The sequence below is a fragment of the Amphiprion ocellaris genome, chromosome 20, assembly GCF_022539595.1.
Source record: "Amphiprion ocellaris isolate individual 3 ecotype Okinawa chromosome 20, ASM2253959v1, whole genome shotgun sequence".
Classification (NCBI taxonomy): Eukaryota; Metazoa; Chordata; class Actinopteri; family Pomacentridae; genus Amphiprion; species Amphiprion ocellaris.
In genome coordinates, this window is record NC_072785.1 from 12724557 (window position 1) to 12746093 (window position 21537).

The 21537-nt window shown below is 40.5% G+C and overlaps 1 protein-coding gene across 1 annotated transcript in view; it reads right to left on the minus strand.

Moving 5' to 3' along the window:
- Positions 1-15046, minus strand: part of LOC111586266 (uncharacterized) — a 53553-nt gene extending 38507 nt beyond the window's left edge. Inside the window, exons 1-2 of the mRNA XM_035941765.2 lie at positions 13205-15046; positions 7895-7926 (exon numbers count right to left, since the gene is read on the minus strand). Of these exons, the coding sequence (XP_035797658.2) occupies positions 7895-7926; positions 13205-14941 (1769 nt within the window). The 5' untranslated portion in view covers positions 14942-15046. The remainder of the gene's footprint in view (positions 1-7894; positions 7927-13204) is intronic.
- Between the last annotated feature and the right edge of the window lie 6491 nt (positions 15047-21537).

Genomic DNA, 21537 nt, shown 5'->3' on the forward strand with positions numbered 1-21537 from the left:
ACCAGGATTTTTTTCTGGAAAGTCTGCATCTCCCAGAAAAAGAAAAAAAGATTTAAATAACAACTCTACTTCCATCCAACAAGCTTTTCAGAATTCCTCTGAGCTTTACTTTTTTCCCTGATTTATACTGGAGGCGTCTGTGAAAATGAGCTGAGATTTACATACAACAAAAGGGGATTTGAAACCTGGACAATGTACAGTGGGTAGAGCTGAAGCATTCCCTAAATTTCTCTCTTACCTTCAACAGCACAAAAGTACAACATTGTTTTATAGAAAGAATCCTCTCAGCTAAGTTTCTTCATGGCTAAAGAATACAAAGATTTTCAATCTCCTCTGCAGATCAGCAAAACATCAAAAATGGACCTTGACCAAAAAATACATTTGCTAGAAAAGCCTCAGGGCAACAAGTTGGACAATGTGATGCACTTTAAATCTGTCAGGTCAAATGAAGTTCAAGTCAACTATAATTCCAATGATGTTTATTCTCATCAAGAAAAACAACTTCAGCTCTCTTAAATTTAATTTCTTTCCTTGCTGGGGGCAGGATCGTGACAGCTCTTAAAATTTTCCCTCTTATTTCTGCAGTAGCTGTAATAAAAGCAATAATGGTTAGAAGAAATGAATAAAAGAAATAAAGATTGCGCATTTCATATTGCTGCACCTTTGTCATAAACCTTCAAACATGCAACAACAGTCAGACGCAGAGAGAAAAGAAAGGAAGAGGTTGTGTACAGAATGGAGGATTCACACTGTTTCTACTGTACGTTAGTGTGTTACGACCGCAGCCTCAGTTAAGATGTCTCCATTGTTAAAATTCTGTGAAAGAGAAGGCGTTCAGTCCTCGCTGAGGTTGCCATGACAACACAGTCGTGACATACCTGTGCTCCGAGTCTGGCAGAGGACAAGAAGTAATCGCCTTGCAGATTGAGAGGATACATAGAATTATTTTAAAACTAACTGTACCTACTATTCATATTTACTGTATACAGCATTTAATTGCTTATATTGTTCTTGTTTATGCTTCATTCTGAATATAATAAATAGAATAAACAAAACTGTTCCCATTTAGTTGAGCACGAACACTGGAACATGTGTTGATGAATCCCCATGAAATTTTGTACATTTCTGTTAACCCTTTGAGATCTCATCTTAGAGCAACGTCAGGTCACAATTTCAAGATAAAGCAAATGTTGACTGCAATATCTGCAAAAACTGATGACATTCACTGGCCTAAGTAGCAAATATTGACACAAAAAGATGATTAACAAGTTAAACACTATACCTGCTAACTATCAGCATGTGAGCACTGTTACAGTGGTGCCAGGACAACAACTTGCTCCTGAACATCAGCCAAACCAAGGAGCTGATAGTGGACTTTGGGAGGAGACAGCAGAGGAATTACACCCCACTGAGGATCGATAGGACACTTGTTGAGAGGGTGCACAGTTTTAAGTACCTGGGAGTGCATATCTCTGAGGATCTATCATGGACACCACACATTGACAGTTTGGTGAAAAAGGTGAGGCAGCGCCTCTATCACCTCAGACGGCTGAGGAAGTTCAGAGTCTCTCTGAACATCATGAGGACTTTTTACTCAGGAGTGGTGGAGAATGTACTGACTGGAAGCATCACCCACTGGTACGGGAACAGCGCTGCTCGTGACAAGCCCTGCAGTGGGTGATGAGGTCAGCTGAGCGTACCATGGGTACAACACTCCCCACCCTCCAGGATATCCACACCAGGAGGAGCGTGGTCAGGGCAAACAGGATCATGAAGGATCCTCAACACCCTCACAACAAACTGTTGGAGTGGCTGCACTTCGCCTCATCAAGGTGAAAACAGAGAGACTCAGGAGGAGCTTTTTCCCTCAAGCTGTCTGGACTGTCAACTCTGACCTCCAGTCAGCACCTCACAAACAAGGACCATACCCACGTAACTGTAAATATTGCAACATTGCAAATGCACATCACACAGGCTGCACATTCTCTGTGTGAATGCACATCCACTACCTTTTGCACCGTGTACGTTCCACAGATATTACCATTTTACCTGTTTGTATTTCTTAAATATTATTTATTATTTATATATTTCTTATATAAAGCCTGGTGGACAGTCACTGCATTGCACTGCCATACTGTATGTGCATCCATCCATTATCTATACACCGCTTAATCCTCACTAGGGTTGCGGGGGGCTGGAGCCTATCCCAGCTGACTCGGGCGAAGGCAGGGGACACCCTGGACAGGTCGCCAGTCTGTCACAGGGCCACATACAGAGACAAACAATCACTCTCACATTCACACCTACGGGCAATTTAGAATGATCAATTAACCTCAGCATGTTTTTGGACTGTGGGAGGAAGCTGGAGTACCCGGAGAAAACCCACACATGCACAGGGAGAACATGCAAACTCCATGCAGAAAGATCCCAGGAAAGCCGGGACGAGAACCAGGGATCTTCTAGCTGCAAGGCGAAAGTGCTAACCACTACGCCACTGTGCAGCCCTGTATGTGCATGTGATGAATAAAAAAAAATCTAATCTAATAAAGAAAATCAAGGTGTCAGTGAATACAGTTTTCTTCACCATCAAAAGGCACACAGAAACTGGGGGAAACTCTGACAGAAATAGGTCTGGAAGACCCAAAGCCACAACAGAATCAGAAGACAAGTTTCTGAGAGTCAACAGCTTGTGTGATAGACGGCTCTCAGGACAACAGCTTCAAGCACAGCTTAATAGTGGTTGTAGTAAGCAAGTGTCCGTTTCAACAGTGAAGAGAAGACTTTATGGAGTTGCAGGTTTGACAGGCTGAGCTGCAGTAAGAAAACCATTGCTAAGATGTCAGGGCTATGAAACACCACCAATGGACTATTGAAGACTGGAAGAAGGTTTTATGGACTGATGAATCAAAATTTGAAATCTTTGGTTCATCATGCAGGATTTTTGTACGCCGTTGAGTAGGAGAAAGGATGGTTCCTCAGTGTGTGATATCAACTGTCAAATATAGAGGAAGAAGCATGATTGTCTGGGGCTGTTTTGTTGGATCCAGGGTCGATGACTTGTAGAGAGTGAGAGGAACCCTGAACCTAAACGGCTACCACAGCATCCTACAGCACCATGCAGTACCCTCTGGTATGTTCCTAGTCAGGGGTTCATCCTACAGCAAGATAATGGCCCAAAACATCAGTCCAAGCTATGCCAGAACCTACCTTAGGAAAAATAACAAGAGCTTGAAAACATGGAGTGGCAGCACAGTCTCCAGACTTAAACCTCATGGAGCTGGTTTGGGATGAACTGGACAGAAGAGTGAAAGCAAAGCAACCTACAAGTGCTACACATTTATGGGAACTTCTGCAACAGAGTTGGGAAGAACTTTCTGAAGAATGTTTGATTTCCATTGTGTAAAGAATGCCACGAGTGTGTTCAGCTGTTATATCTGCCAACGGTGGTACTTTGATGAATCAGAAGTTTAGAATACATTCTGGTTTTCATATTGATTTTTTTAAACTGCATTTGTATATTTGTTCTATGCTTTCATTTCAGAGTACAATGAGACATTAACATGCATATTTTCCAATAAAAAACTGGAGTGTTCTAAAACCATTGACTGGTAGTGTATGTCTCTCTTTTAACTCTGTTTTTGGTCTCTACTAATTACTGAAAGTAGCGTGAAGTTGTTGTATTTTTGCTGTATTCTGTATTTTATTTATTTATTTATTTATTTATTTTTTTACATACAATAACTTCCTAGTACAACTGAAGTGCTACACTACAGTAAAGCCAAAAAACGAAGACAGTGAGGTAAAGGATGCTATGAAGCTCCCCGGCTGAGAGAAAACAGTAGAATTCACTGCAGGTTCATTCAACACGTGAGTAATGTGATCCACTGTTAAAGCAACAATATTAATTGTAGCAACCTTAAGAAGATGCAGCCAAAGCTTGGGTGCAAACACATAACAGCCTTTGTTGATATTGCTGGTTTCCCTGAAAGTGTAAAAATAAAATTACATTTTCAGTGCCTGCGTTAAAGAACAAATTCTAAACTGCATAAAATTCCACAACACAAAAACAAATAACAGCATCCACAACTTCACAGCTACTGAAAGAACTACCGATTGCTTCTTCCCCATAAATCGCATTCATCAGAATTCAGAGATTACACTATAAACTCTGTAGCCTCTGAATTCAGAATAAGAGGAGCTACCTTCTTTCCTGGAGAACAGACTATATGTTGTACAGAAGCTCAGCTCAGCACTACAGAGCACAAAGACGTACAAAGGGCCGTGACGTCCCAATTTCGTCTTTGAAAAAGATTCCTGTGCTTTTCACCTTAAAGCATGTTCTCTTTATCGTCACGGCCCAGCTAGAACATCTGGAAAATCCACCATGCATTTCACTGCAGGAGGCGATCGGGGGTTGGTATGTGCATGTAGGCTGAACATACAGCGGCATGCACAGTCCTTCAGGGTGAAATGAAGTATTTATTGAGGTGTAATGGGTGCAATAGGTGCACAGATTGTTCAACATGTAGCTGGTATGAGTGCTGCGTGTTGATGTGTTTGACAAAAAGCCTCTTGCCTGCTGAAACTAGATGTTTTTTCTTGCAGTAACATAGCAGAGGCTGTATCAGCAAATGATTGCTGATATAATAGCAGTAGCCTCTTAACCATGACACTGAACAAGAGAGATCAAGACTAAAGTTAATGCATTTACAAAAACAACAAAAAAAATCATCTTTCTGAACTAAGATAGTCTGAGAGGACGTAGTGAGCTCAAAAGCTTGAAAAGCTTGTATTCTATATGTGACATGAAAATGCCACACACATACAGCATAGACTAATGTGCATATAGGCGACTTGAGGTCTGCTATATGTGCGCTCCAGAGGCTTACGTTGCTCAGCTGACCCTGCCCTGTTGGCTTTGACGGAGCTTTATAAAAGCTGGTGGCAGGCAGGCGTATCTCCAATAGTCCAGGGAGCAATGAGGGTGGTGAGGTGAGAAGTCAAAGAGAGAAAGCGTCTTAAGTCTTAGACGTGTGATTCACAGGGGTCTCAGAGAAGATGGATCCACGCTCAAAGACAAAGCCAACCCCTTGAGTCTGCTCCAAGGCAGATCCCTCATCTACCACTTCCAGATGCTACAGCAGTCCACCCTCGCGAATGAGCTCCTGCATAAATCCTTGATCTTACCATCTTGGAAATAATTAGGCAGAAGAATGAGGAAGCGGGGAGGTGGTAAACTGCTCCAGGCTAACCTGAAGGGAGATTTTGTATAGCATCTGCTTTTGGAGGCTGTGCACCTTCAGGGAGAGACGAGAGATGAACAAACAAAGCCTCTTTAGGTATATTCCTCAAAGTGGAAGTAAAGGGGGCTAGTGATGTCTCCCAGGGGCTGGAACTGGTGGCAAAGTTAATCATGGATAGATACAGCTGATGAAGGTGAGCTGAAACCTTTATAGAGGCCTAATTAAAAGAGAAAACAGGAAATTAAGCCAATTCCAAAAAACAAAACAAAAAAAACAAAAACAATGGTCTGTTTGCTTGTGGTGTATTAATCACTTCTTTGTCCTTGGTTCTTCCGCTGTAGTTTTATGTGGCCTTGTGCACTTTTTTTTTTTTTTTGAATTCATCAAAAAAAAATTGAGTTCAAACCTCAAGAATGTTGTTTATGGAAAAATTCAGACAGATCTTCTAGAGCTGTAACCTTTTCATCTGTCAGTAAGCAGTAATTTTTTTTTGCCTTGAGGGGCACAGTGTCCCTTTTTAAGTGCATATTACGTTCCTCTGGGCTTCACCATTTTCATCTTTCAGTTTTGGGTTTGACAGTGACGTTCGTATTATAATCTTTGGAAAGTTCCCCACTTCCTCTGTCCGACTGGCATAAGTAAGTAGGCTCTGCAAATCACCTCATGAATAGTATATTAATAATCTAAAAATACAAGAAGAACAGCAGTTACAGCAATCTAATATGCACAAAACTTTGAAGCAGAAAATTAGTACAAGATGAAAAATATGAGACTTACCGTAAAGTTTCAGTTATCTACTTAAATCAAGAAAACCTGTAAATCTTGTAAAAAAAAAGAGCGTTTTTCAGCTAATAGTCTTTTGATGTGCTCATTCTGCTATATTGTTTGCCCTACATGTAAAGACTGACTTTGAGAGGTTTTGTACGCAGCGATCTCAGTTTCATTGGCATCGATTTGACTCATCTTAAAAGAACAAAACAGCCTTTTGTGATGAGCTTTGGCTTATTATCTATGACAAGAATTGCTTCAGAAAACTGAGGAGGAGCAATGCGTGGTGTGCTGCTGGGGTTTGGTGGGGCTGATGGTTTGTTTGGACGGCCGTCAACACATATTAATCCTCATCTTTGGGCTCATTTAGTTCTCAGGCATTAAAATAGCAAAAATAGTTTTTGGCTACATTGTGAAAAACAATCTTTGTGATGAATTATGCATAAAAAATACTAAGAATGGCTTTGTTATGATGTATTTTTGACGAGGGATGTAAACTCATCATATAAACTCATCCCGCTTGTCATTCCAACTTCAGTGCTGTGGTAAAGCTCAATACACTGGATGCGATTTTAGTGCCACCTTTCAACTAATGATATATTAATTACAAGCTAACACGACTCAAAGTGCCAAAAGGGCTGGAGCGCATTGTTTTCTTTTGTTTTGCCACCAGATTTATAATAGCTCTTTCAACTGTACAGGAAGTTTGCAACTCACTTCAAAGACCCAAAGTTTCCCTCTGGACAGCACCCTTTCTGAGGTGCTGTTTGCTTTAATTATATAGCAGGAAGCAGGGATCATCTGCAAAATCAATGTTTCCTCACTAGCTGCAGGTTAAGACAAGAGGTGAAAGTAATTAACTCCTAGATGCTATAGTCATGTTGTGCTGACTATAAAACCAACCGAAGTCAACATATCAAAGGAATACTTTATGATTTACTCCCTGAAATCTTTTCTCAACTCATTAAGTCAAAAACATTATTATGCATTCTTGCATTCGCTCTTTCTGTCTTTCTCTTAATCTGTACAAGGTGAGGAGGCTGGTTTAATGAGAACAACTTTCTTCCTCATGATGCGCTTGTTCAGCCATAATTGTCTCTCTGTGGTATCATCTTTCCCAGTGAATGAATATGAGTTAATTGAGGGCTGTGAAAACATTTGGCGGCTCATCATTCTCACGCCAATAAAATCCAAATGACAGCTGAGCATAGTAGATAAATTTAAAAAAACCGCTGATTTACTTCATCTGAATCAAATGGTCTTTAGCAACCTGACTTCCTTTGCTGCAGTGACTTAGTCAGAAAAGGTTCGGTTTGCTCCAACATGCTGCACAACATGTATTCATATTCTCCAAACATAACGTACTGTTGAATGCACAGCAGTGCAAGCCCAACCCTTTCTGTCAAAAGCACTATGCAACACATGGACGAAAAAGGCACAACAGCTACAGAAGAGCACTCACAACAATCATTATTTTTCACAAGTGTGGCAAAGCAACTACACACACTTATCTCAGAGCAGCTAATGAAACCCGGCATGCACTTCTCCGCTTTCTTGCCTTACCGTTTATTTGCTTTTTGCCTCATTTTCAGCAGATAAGATCACAATATTCATGTGTCTGTGCATCCCCCTTAGAGCAGCATGCATTTAAAAAGAGACTCCTCTAGTTCTGACTGGAGACAGGCTGGTAGGCAGAGAGAGAGGGAGAGAGAGAGAGAGAGAGAGAAAATGAGAGAGAGAGCTGAGGACTGAATGGAGCAGGAGGAGGTGAGTAGGAAGAGGAGGGGTTATGGGAGTGATGGAGAGAAGAAGAGGGGAGAGAGAGAGGTGTGGCGGAGGTGTCACTGCCGGGAGGAGAGGAGGTAAAAGTGAAAGTGGCTAACCTCATGTCATGCTGCATCTCTCCATCAGATTCCTGGTTGGGAGAGAAGAAATGAAATGATTAGATATATTTATCAAGCAGATTTATCTGGTGCCGCTGCTGCCACCGCATGCTGTGAAGTACCTCTTATCTGGTGTTTAACGAGCTCTCCGAGTGGCAACGTCTCCGCAAACAAATATATCCATTATTTCTCACTCACAACGCACGTACTATATCAGTAGTGAGAGTGTTAAGTGAGGGAGGGGCGGGGTGAGGCAGAGCAAGAAATGACAGATTAACAGTGCAAAAGAAAAATGCTGTACGCTGCAGAAAATGGAGAGAAAGGGCCCAAGGGTGAGAGGCAGACTTACATGGTGTAGTAGAAACAGCAAAGATGAATGATAGAAAATGGGAAGTTCTAGCAGAAAAAGTATGAAGGTAAACAAAGCAAAATGTCTGAAAGTTCTTTTTTTTTTTTTTTTTTAAATAGTTCAACATTTTGGAAAACACTTGGTTTTCTTGCCTGATGCCTCATTCACGTGATGAATATGAAGCTACCGGCAGCAAGTTAGCTTTGCATAGCATAGACTGAAAAAAGAGGGAAAGAGCTGCCTTGGTTCTGTCCTCAGGTAACAAAAAATCTGCCCAGCAGCACCACCGCAGCTCACTAATTAAAACATTTTATCATTTTATTCTGTGCAACACCTAAATGTAAAAAAGTTTTAAAAGAGTTGTCTTGTGGAACCTGTGCTTGTGGTTCTTATGTTAATCTGAACCGACTGCTGGCTGTAAACTACACTAAATACATGTTAATCTTCTAACTCCTCCGTAATGTCGAAGTACTGCTTTTTAAATACATCAGTTTGACTATAAAAATAATACAACATAAAGGTGGCAACACTCTGAACTCAGGGATGCTCTAGCATGTCTTAATATGTGTAAACATGCAGATGGAGATGAATAAGAGAACAGGTCCCTGTTTGCACACATTTGCTTGTTACACATGCATTATGCATGACAAGGATTTCACAAGAAGAGTTACCACTTAGGCTTAATTCTTTGGTGTAGAACCTATTACCCAATCAAATCCCTTGACCAGAGACAACATGGGAGAACATATATGTGGAGCCCATATAGATATAGTGATAAAACCCTCACAAATATTAGTTCGTGATCAGAAGCTTTATGGAGAACAGGAAGTCAGATTTATACATTTTTTGGGTTAGTGCTGCAGGGGGTAGGTGTGCTTTGCAGGAGTTTGTGTGTTTGTATGTTGCATGCAGCTCCAGCCCACATGAGGATTTATTGTTAAGGATTCAGCGAGGTATGATGAATGTTACAGGTACACGACTCCAACATACGGGTTGTAAGGAGTGCAGTGTGTGTTTTGTGAGCATATGTATGCGGTGCTTCACAGTGTTGTGTGGGTGTTACAAACAGTGCGAATGATACAGCAGGATGACTCATGCAGCTACTGAATGAGACAACGCTCAGTAATCCCCTCTGTCCATCCCTCCATCCCACCATCACTGTGTGCAGAGAGGGCAAGCCTAGAGAGAGAGGCGAGGACGAGGAGTGGATCGGCATTCCTTGAAGGATTCACTGAATGTCAGTAATAATCAGCCTGTATGGATGTGCATTCATTCAGTGGAAAATGTGAAATGTTAACCTTTGCTTTGCTAAATTAAAGGAGAGATTGTAAACAAAAAGGTGGATTCACCAACACGGCCACATGCTGGTTATAGTTAATCAGTAACAATGGTAAATGCCACGATTTATATCAGTCTTTTATTTAAACCAAACCAGTACAGTTGCAGGCTGGTCAGCTAAATTCTATGTGCTCCATAAAGCTGGGCAGAGCTGCAGATTTGGTTAATAATTGGTTTGGTTAATAACTTTCACAGACTTTTTCTTGTAAAATGGCGAATATAGCTGCTTTAAAGTGACACTTTTAGAATTTATATCATATAAAAACCTATTTCTAATATCCTTTATGTACATTGTTTTAGCATTCATTTAATTAACATTTTGGTATTGCGTTTCTACAGTATATTTTTCTCTCCGACTGGCAGACTCTGCCATCGCCATGCCAACACACGAGCCGTTCACAAGTAGCGCTGCATGTATTTACGAGGTGATGATGCAGAAAACAAACAGTGGCACATTCACGCATTTTACATGGCGTGAGAAGAAAACATTTACAACATCATGCAATGAAGCCCAAAGCCACTATTTAAGCCCATGTTTTAAACACATACACTACAGTTCCTTGTGTGTTGCATGTGCTTCCCACAGCCGTTGGTTGTTTCAAGCTAAACTCCTATACTCACATTGTTAGGATGAAGTCAACATTACCATCAACAGAGTAGCTTTTGCCAGATCCATCAGCATAAACTCTGAGGATAATAACTCTTAGATTAATTCTTTATTATGTACATCAATTTAGTTCTACTTTATGCATCAAAAAGTAGAAATATGGCCTTTAACCACAATTAAACTAAATTAAAGTGAAATATTTCCATTTACTTCTTGATGTTTTGCTTTTTGACACACTGGCTTGATATTAGCGTACAAATTTGCCACCTTAACATAATACAGATTTATGCATCTTTACTTTCTATATGTTTTTAATTCATCACACATGTTACACGAGATGTTTTCCTCAAGAGTGCAAAGGACGCTTTTCCTTCTTTCCCTCCGTAAAAGAAACATCGTCCTTGTCCATCCAACGAGCCACTCACAAGTCAGTAACTGTGTGAAAAGCTGCCATACAGCAGTTCTCTCTCGATACCAAATGTATTCCTGTTAATATGCACACCCACTCATCAGCTGAACAGTTGACATCCAGCAAATGAATTCGGGAGAGATGCATCTCAGACATCTCCCAGCTCGCTTACTGTTGGACATTGGGTGAAGTCCATCCTTTTAGGAGAAGACTATTAGCACAACAGTGCAGCAGGTTGCGAGAGGCCATACTACTGAGTGGCATTTCTAAGCCCGAGGCTCAAAAGCACAGATAAAAAGAGAAAAAGACGAAGGAAAGTGTTTAAATTATTTATGTATTAGCTACCTTCACACAGGCAGCCAAGCAGGATAGTGAAATTTGTTGGAGACCCAAGCCATCTTTCTCTCTTTCACTCTGAGTAAATAAGCAGTAAATAAGGTGGATGTATTTTTAATATCGCATGCCAAAGGGACCAAAACTTTTCCTTTGCTATTTCTCTGTTGAATGTTTGGAGGGTAGAAAGATGCTAATACCTTTAAATGAGAAGTAATATAGACCTTAACCGCAGCACTCCTTTGAGAACATCCAGGCTATGAAAATATACATCTCTGGAGAACAGATCCATTCAAGCTGCAGGTCAGGCAGTGATTTTGAGTCTGTGTCTAAAAACGTACGAACAAAGGACATATTCCTCTGTATTCGTGTGCATGAGATGTACAGAATAATACAGATTCCCCATTTGCGTCTCGTTAATGAATAATCATGTTTGCACATTTTGTTTTGTATGGCAAGTGGGTGATGTGTCAGATGCAATTAAGCCAAACACCAAACATCAATGACTCACGTCTAATAAGTTTGAGAAGAGTAATAGGCAGCTAACAAGGAGGAATGTGATGCAATATGCTATATCAAAGCCTTGAATAAAGACTGAGTGAAATCATCAGAGGCTTATGTAATCTTATTCATTTGGCTCCTCATTTCCAGCAATCTACATCTACTCTTACTGCATGGTGAGGAAACATGACACAGCTGCACAGAGAATAAATGCTCCTCTCTGACACTGTTTATTAAAATGATCACAGCAATTATCTTTACAATAACACATAATAAAGTAACTGCGCCTCGAGTGAAAACTCCATAATGTAATAAAAATCGAAACTACACATTCTGCGCAACTGTAGTCCTCATTCTGATCCGGTCTGTTAAAGGTTTAGAGTCAAACTGCAAAAAAGGTCCTGTAGGTCTTCACCAGACCAGTATATTGTTTAAAAATGTATTCAAAATGATCAAATATTGATTTAGACCTTCTTTTCACCCCACTAGAAACTGTAACAACCATGCAAAGCAAATTTTCGTGACTAGTGGTCAAAACTACATTTCTATTTTGAGAGTAAAAGCTTTTCACCACATTACAACTTCATGTGGCTTTCAGAAAGAAGTTATTTGTGGCTTACAGTCACAAATTCAAATGCTTTTATTGTGTTTACAGTATGAAAACTAACTGAGGTTATGTTTCATGCTTCCTGCCAGACTGAACCTTAAGAAATGATGGCAGATTCTTGTTAAAGAAACCCCGTTATATATTGTCAGGATCAAAGAAGCATTTTTCATACTTTATGTTTGCGGTCAAAAACTCTTCACTATGTTAAAAGTAGCAGCTGGACATTAGTGACAGTTAATAGGGGCAGATTGTAGTTTACAGCCTTCAAGGTGTTAAAAGAAAGACACCTTGATACATATTAGAAATCAAATGTGATTAAATTAGGATGAAAAATCAGCACCAGCAGTACTGCCAAATGCTTATTGGCACTTTCCTCCAAATAATTACACCTTAAAAACTGTTTAGAGAGTCTTTTTTATATCCTGGTGTTTCCTGTAATTACTCACAGTTTATGTCCTGAGTCCACATACAGTTGAGTGCCAATACAGAGCATGCTGAGATATTTATGTGTTGAAGTGTAAAGTTGTGTTGTCTAGCTCAGGGCGGGGGATGCTGTCAGACCTTAAACATGGCCACAGTCTTTCCATTATCCTATCAATACCATACTGGGGCTGCCATGCACAAGAAATTGTGCAATTTTAAAAATGCTGGCATTAAACATTAAAACAAACTTTGCTGCGGTGCCTCTGTGGCTAAAGGATTTAAGGCACTAACTCTGAACCACAATATCCCCGACGTAAATGGAGCAGGGAATCTTTCTTGCGTGTTGTTCCACATCTCTTTCCTCCTTAATTTCCTCTCACTTATCTAATATTGACTATAGAGAATGCATACAAATTGACACAAATACTTGAAAATAGGAGAATCCAATAAAAAACTTTCCATTTAATGTAATATAGGGTTTTGCAGAATCGTGCAACATCAGCGTTCTAGTCCGGTGATGGGAATGTTTTCTGCGGATTATACAGTGAACTGGAACACCGTGTTTTAGAGAGATGCTATTATTAAACTTTTTAAATGGGTTTTCCTACATTGTGTTCGTATGAAGGCAAATCTCAGAGAAATATCTACATGGACACCACAAACAAGATATCACTGGAAATGACAAAATGTTTTTTGTATTCTTGAACCAACCAGCCAACACATGAATGTAGGAGTGTACTCACAGTGATATTAAAAGGTCTGGGCAATGAGGTGGACCTATAGGACATTTTAGGATATCCGTCTGGCCAGCTGAAGACAGGGCAGGGAGTTGTCCGTCTACTGGCAGCCAGTTGAGGAAGAGGAGGCTCATAATTTGGAAACACCACTTTCTTCTCCCTCTCTCTTCCTCTTTCTGTCCTTCTGTCTTTCTCCCAGCAGGGCCTTTCTGTCCCTTTATTAACTTCCTTCACTTTCTCACCCCCTTCATCTTTCTCCCAGGAGATCTCTTTTCTCTTCTCCTTGTCCTTCCCTTTCTCAATCCCCAAGACTCCATTTCTCTCCCATGGCATCCTGTTTTCCCTCTCCTTCCCTCTCTCCATACCTTTCTCCGGCACTTTCTCATTCCTCTCTTTCCCGAGGGTGCCATTAGCTACAAGTTCATCAAGTCTCCTCACTCTGTCAATGTCAGTCTCCAGATATAGTCTCCCAGTAGAGGGCTGCGACTGAATCTTGGTACATAGCCCCAGGTCACGCTCTGGGTATGAGTGACTTTCCCCTTTTGCTTTTCCCAACACATCTCCGGGCTCCAAGATCTTACAGCTTGGCAATGTCTTGCTCCACTGGTGGATGGAGTTTGCAAAATCCTTTGAGTTGTAGTCCGTGATGGCCTGAAGGTTTGAGCTAGTAGAGCTGTACCATAAGTTTCTAGCTGATGTAGACGGGGTTGGTGGGTTTGTTGGTGCTGAATGCAAAGGTGGGTGAGAAGGAGTTGATGGTGGCGGCTGCGGAGGAGATGGGTAGTGATGTCTGAGGGTGGACTGCTGCTGAGGAGGGCTGCTGGTGCACTTTAACACCCTGCAAGTAACCTCATTCAGAAACTGTGAAAACTTGCGCCTGTCTTCCGTCTTCTCGTTCCGCTGATGGGATGAGACATTCTTGCTGAGGCAGGATGTGGACTTACTCTGGTTTGCTGTGATGTTCCTTAGCATTGTACAAGTCCTCTCAGGAGCAGAGTCTCTTTTGCTTTCGGTTTTAACAGGAGGTCGGGTGAAGATAAGATTTTGGTAAATGATTTCTTCCTCAGTCTTGGCAGTAGAGGATGCTGGATCAGTGGTGCCGGTTTTTCCACCTGATTCCACCGAGGTCTCAATGGAGTCCTGCTTGACAGGAATCCGTAGCAGGCACGTGGCCACTGAGCTCCAGCTGTTTGTGTCCCAGCTGCCATCATCATCACTGGAACTGCCATTGCTGCTCTGTAGGCTGGGACCTCTACTCCACTCACTTGTGCTTGGGCTGGAGGTGTCCAGACTCCCGAGCGACAGCCTTTTTAGTCGGGAGATTGATCCTCGATTGTTGGGTAAAGTGTTCTGGAAGCTGGACAGAGATCCTCGGAGACTTGACCGAGATCCTTGGAGGCAGGGATCAGACCCCTGGAGGCTGGAGAGGGAACCTTTGGGACTTGGACCGGTAGAGCTGTGAAAACTGGAAAGAGAGCCTTTTAGTAAAGGGGAGGACTGGCGGCGCAGTGGAGGGTCTTCCTCTTGGTCACTGTAAGGTCCAGAGAAGACAGGACAAGATGCAGTGGAAGAGCAGGAGCCACGATCCTGTCGAGTCGAGCCTGTTCTGGATATTGACTGTCGTCGCAAAGTAGCCATATCAGTCATCTTTGTTCCTCCACTTTGCACAGACTTTGGTGATCCTTTCTGTACAGATTCAAGCCGGGGACCATCATCTGAAATGGAAACACACAAATGAACCATGTCAGACTCAGCCCAATGGTTTTCTGTCCCCTGGCTTTGCCCAATTTCTGTTGTCTGCCCTAGTTGCCCTGGCCTCCAACAGTGCACCCAAGCTGTTGCAGCGTGACACACTTTCACTGCTCTGGCTCAGTACACAATGAGATCCCAAAGAGGTTAGAGTCTCATAGTCATTTGGATGTTAACCAAATCATTACCATTCATACCACCATCAATTCTGTTTTTTCCCGTTTTAAAAAAGCATTATAGATCAACAACGGCATCATCAGTGCCTTGTCTGTGGGCCCCATCTGTAATGAATTTGTGTATCGACGTGGATGATGTTGGAAACAGCTGGATATCCAGGTCAGAGATATTGACCACAGCCACCACGTGAAATCTGCTTTGTGGGCAACAGTCAAGCAAAGTGTCCAAAGATTGATCGGTCACACATGGTATTCGCTGTGGTTTGTTGTTGTGTTTGTTACGCTGTGGTGCAGAGAACGTACAAGTCCTATGTTCATTAACTTTAACTCGCCCCACAAGACACACTTCATTTCATTAATATGTCACTCCCACAATCTATTTCATCTGGAGACAGAACATCTCTATGGGAGTGTTGTGGTGCAGAGGCAGCATCTGTCGCCTCTTGGTGGGATGAAAAGGAGCCTCCCCGGCAGATGTTACCTTGTCCAGACACCAGCCTTTGAAACTACGATCGGCAGCATCAGCTCTCCAATTGAAAGGAAATAACAAGTTGGTAGGGCTTCAAAGTACAATTGTTTGTCTTCCTGATCATGTAACTGAGCAAAATTGACAGCTAGATGGTCAACAAAACAACTCATTTTTAAAATATGTATTTATCTTTTAAAACACATCTTCAAAGACAGCAAGAAATATGTGACAAAATATTTTGACGTATCTTGTGCTGAGCTTAAAAACTCAATTGAAAACACCTTGTCTGGTGGATAAACAAACCAACATGACAACTTTGGGACAAAATATTCTGAGAAGAGAAGAAAAGAAAACTATATATAAAAAAAGGCCCGAGACAATAGGAGTAAAAATTACCTACAAAACAAACAGAACCTCTCAGTCTGTGGCCTCTTTGATGCTGATGTATGTGAACAATGTGACCACGCAGGCTTTAGCAGCACTTCAGTCTTGCGTAACCAACAAGTCAGCTAATTGCATTGTTGGTGCAAAGGTGAAACCTTGATTCTATTAATAGTCTCTTAATGGAAAGATCAGCATTAAAATATAATCTATTAAGTCCATGTAGAAGTAGAACAAAAGGAAGTGCGGCTAACGTTTAATTTAGTTAGGGTTTACTTTTAGTAGAATAACTGAAACTAAATTATTATTCATACTTATTAGCACAGATGTTTTCTGTGGAGGAAGGATCGGATTCTGAAATCTGGTTGTCATGCAAAGCAAGCCAACAGTACAAGGTCAGTTTACACAGGATTGTAGATGATTTTTTCAGAATTTGATTTGAAAAGCTTTTGGCACTTTTAGTTGAAAGTGTTGACTGTTGTAGACCATACACAACTTCAGTATCTACAAAGAGAGACTTTAAATGCACAAATAAATGCTGATTATTCAACAAAAACACAACAAAATGCTCCAACATAAGAACATAATGGATTTTTTGAAACTCCATTGTAATTTTCTAGTCGTTCATGAGATTTCTTGTTCTGAATCATATTGATGGATGCGATGACTGACTGACGGCCGTACTACTGCAGTGACAATGAATATGTTAAATTCCTATCTCCAACTTCTTTTTCTAAAATTCATCTTTAAGCTCAAGCATCATGACTGTGCAAACCGACAACATCAGTGAAAACACGTCTGCTTTCCATTTGTCTGATGTCAGTGTCCCCGAGTGCGATTTCCCTCAAACTGTGCAGGACTGATTATGACACAAAGGAGGCTACTCAACCAAGCAGGAAGAGGACTGGCTCACAGTCCACAGCTAAAGAGGCAGATGGTGGAAACAGTGAAAAAACACCACTGCCAACAGCTGTACCCTCATTAATAAAACGTAAAAAAAAAAAGAACATTTGTAGGAGGAGGCATACAGAGGGATAATGGAAAGAGCACAGGGAGGCCTAGACGAAACCTTGGAGGGTGTTAACTTTTTTGGAAGAAACTTCCTTTCTTTCTTGCTATTGGACAGCCTCCGTCTGAGGGGCTCTACTTCTTTCAAAGTAATCAAATTCAAAATTCTACTGGTAGGAGCTTTAATTACAATTTGCTTAAAAAGCGAGACGTAGTCATTCAACACCGGTGTGCAGAGCAGCTCCTCGGTGATACATCTTGTCCCGACTAATCCTCACACCTCACAGAAACTGCTGCAGCAGGTATGCCGAGGCAGTGTTACTTTGCCACAAATGAAGAGTTAATTACAGAGCAGGTAATCCCTTTCAACGCCCTTTAAAGGCAGGATTAATTAGGATTTTTCTTTTTTAAATCCACATTATAATGCCTATTTTTAACCTTGCTAGGAATGGTATTGTTGGTATGTTGATGCAGTTTCTCATTCATGTTCCTGAGAAGATGAGTCCTGTGTAGAGCCTCATAGAGCTGCTAAAATGGCAGTAGACTTTCGTTTTTCTTCTTTTTTTCTTGACTGTTGTAGAGAAATGCACACTATTTTCCTATTGTTTGGTAACGTGAAGCTGAAATGGTGAGCCAAACAGCTTCAGCATTTCTCTTTCTCTGTTTCAAAGAGAAGCTGTGGTTGTCAAAACTCAAATTCAACAGCGTAATAATTATTTAATCATCAGATGCGGCAACACAAGCATCCCCCAGCTCTTTGAATAATACACACTGGCTTCGCTAATAAGATCTCTGCCGACTCATCATATCCTCTGAGTACATTCCGATTCCCCAAAGCTTCCATAACTGAAACAAAAAAGATCAGATGCCCTTATTTAATCCCTTCAAGCATCTGCATGGTAAACTCTCTACAGGTGTGATCTGACATCCTTCTAAACTTTATGCCCACAAATTGGGAAATGTTGCTCAGCAGCCTGTTTGGACGTTTAAGCCGTAAAACATACTGACATGTAAGACCCCCGGGGTAATTCTGACCAGTCAGTGCTGCTGAAATGAACGTAACATGGTGTGATATGCACGTGTTTGGTCAGAAAATGTTCCCAGCAGGAACTGTTTGCTATTAATACAGACAAGGCAGTTTGTTTTTCAGCTAAAATCAAGAGATTCCTATTGACTGTGGGTTTTAAACATGAGCCTACTGCATTAGGACCCACTGTGAGCGTTCCCCTGGCAAACACGAGCCTGTGTGCATTAATACTTGCAGGTCCGGCTGCTCAGCTCACAATGAGACAATTTCCCCCCCGAATGCTGCTGAAGGAAGCCAGCAACAGCTATGATTGAAGCAACATTCAACTTTAATGTAATTTCAGCCACTTCCATTTTGAACCCACGTGATGTTTTCCTTTTTCCTTTTTATTAATGAGCACTCAAACAAATGGCAGACCCCGTGTCCCCCTGTTGTCAACATTGATGTTGTCATGGAAACAGTGGTTTGTGATCTGGATCCATCTCTCTCTCTCTTTTTTTCTTTTTTTCCCCCCTGTCTAGCTATGTGCGATCTGTATAGCTTTCCATCTAAATGCCAAGGCAATAAAACAGACACCTATAGGAAATGTCAGCAGCACTGTCTGACCGAAGATATGAAGTCTGACAGCCAAGACAGCCGAAGACAAGCAATACTTTTCATTTTGCATGTGATGGGGAGCCCTGTGATGGTGCATCATTTTCATTTAAGGGGGGGAGAGAGACAGTAAGGAGCAGTAAATTGAAATGGATGGCACTGCTGTACATGAAAGCTTTGGATTTGAGGCTACAGGTCAGATTAACATAATTGAAACATGCCAGCTCTTGCACATGCTCAGTGACAAGTGTGCAAGCTCACTCGCATGCTCATACTCAGGCAGAGTACAGTCCTGATTTGTCAGAGCAATTATTCCTGCATTGTTTATGTATGCAACAGCGCTCTCCAGTGGCCACTCTAGGTAAAAAAAAAATAAAATTCAATATATTCCCCTCAGCTAATACATTCTGCTCATTCACACATACATCACTGCTTGCTGACAGACACCCAGTCAAAGTGTAGTTTGATGATATGCTGATGTTACAGTTCAGCAGGTTACAGAACGTAGCTGGATGTGAAAATGTTACAGATGTTTTATAAAAGGCACAATCCATGTTGTTTTACCACAGGAAACTACATCTATTCCAAGGCAGGTTGAATGTTTCTTTCTTTCCTTCTTTCATTCTTTCTTTCTTTCTTGCCAGTAATATAAATCAGATCAACTGGTTTATATGAAAACCACGTTGTGTAGATGATATTTTTGGGGAAACAACCAGAGAAAGACTTTAAAACCCCCCTAATTTTGAAAGCTACTCCTCTAGTTACTCTACTATCTAAAGATAATATTAAGGGACTGCTTCTGAGTTCCTTCACCTTTTCATATTTGCATTTAAACTAATACGTTCTCTAATATTTGTTTGCTTTGTTTGGTTTTGCTTATTTTATTGTCTTGTTTTTGCATGCATCCTGTACAATCCCTGTTTGATTCATTCATTTTGTGAAAGAAACAGTATTGTCCTCATGGTATATGTGTTAGTTTCTACATCACCAAAGAGGTAGTATGTCTTAAGTCTTGTGATCTGCTTGACTGTGCATGAGCAGCTACACACATGCTACAGCCGCACTGAATGATTCACAAAAGTGCAGTTACAGGTACTCTTCCTGCACGTGTGTGCATGTGTATGATTTATTTCCAGTGCGGTGATAATGTACAAAGCAGCAGAATACAGGCTTGAAATAATAATTATTATTATTATCATTAATAATAATAATAATAATAATAATAACAATAATAATAATAATAATAATAATAATAATAATAATAATAATAATAATAATAATAATAATAATAAAAATCTACATATTCTTATTATGTGAAAGCGCATGTGTGTGGGTTTATGAGTGTGAGCGTTTACGAGGGTAAATGTGTTATGAAACAGCACAGCATAGGAAGCTCCAACATTTAATTTCTATTCTTATCTTCTCTCACTCCTCTTTCTCTACTATGTTAATTCATGCTTTGCATTATGCATGTTGGATAACACAAAACACATCCAGTTGAGGCTAGCAAGGTAATTTTACTCCAACATGTGTGTGGTTTTTTTTCACTCAGAAGGGGAGAAAATGCAGATATTGTTTTGGACGGGAAAGTCTGCATCCCGCCAAGAAAAACACAGAGATGTTCTACTAAGTAAAGCAACCTGTGAGATCGAGATCAAAATGTGGAATAATGAGAAAATAGAACCGTCGTCAGTGTTCAGTGCTGTCTTGTCCAGCTGGTAATGCTTAATTTATATGTCTGAGCACGAGTCGTGAATTTCAGGCAGGAAACCACACGCGGCATATTCACACAGGAGAAATAAGAATGGCAGAGATGGAAATGACAACACTGTGATGAGAATCTAAAGAAGACAGATTGTTTCTCTCACACATCAACAGTGTTCGGCATGAATGCATTTGGGAGTGTCGAGATAAGGATGCTTAAACTATCAAGGGCCTCGTTTATAACAAGTTTGGGCACACAAATTCTGTGCGTATGAATGCAATCCAAGGAAAAGTTTTAGTTTATTAAAAAAATCTTAGAGAAGTTCTCCACTCTCAGCCAGTAACAACTTTCTACTAGTAAACCATGTTTAATACTTCTGACTCTGAAAATCTAAGTTAAATGCTGTGTTTCTGCATTAAAATTCAAAACGTGTTTAAAGCTGAGACTCTCCAGCGTTCAAAGATCACAATATTAACTCAGTTATTAACTCCAAGAATAGATTAGACATGATATCCTTTAATCTCAACTGTTTGAAATGACAGTTTGGTGGATTCAAACATGTAGCCAGAATCCATTTCATAAATGAGGCCCAAGGGCATCTAGTATAATCTGGCACAACTACAAACAGCGAAATACACACAGAGGAAAAGGAATCCTAGAGTGTGTTTACTGCTAATTAACTATTAAATTACAATAATCACCTCTAAAGGTCATCTTTTTATATTATTTGCACTAGAGGGACTAAATAGAAAGTAACGCAGTGGCTGATGTGAAACATGCACTATGGTAATAAATATTTGTTGACATTACAGTGGTTGATGTAATAGTGCAACAACTAGAAAGGATTGCTCCCATAAATCTTGAACTATTTCATTTAAAGTCTTACTCTTGCCAGTGGGGCATGAGTGATTTGATTTGCAGTGTTACATAATTAGCTGTTGCACAAATTTACCACACAAAGAATAAAAGTTATAACTTTCAGACTTTCACATTGTAATAAAGACTGATTTTTACATAATGTTGTTGCACTGAATATCTTATGGTAGCCTGACAGAGGTGGAGTTAAATTTTAAAGTACATCCACTGCAGGCTACCTTATTGCATTTTAGAGGACAATATTGTACTTTTACCCCACTACATTTATATATTCTAGACCAAAAAAAATTGACAAGTTCGCCTAATGTTCAGTTTAATTCAATTCTGTTTCATTTATAAAGCACTAATTCACAA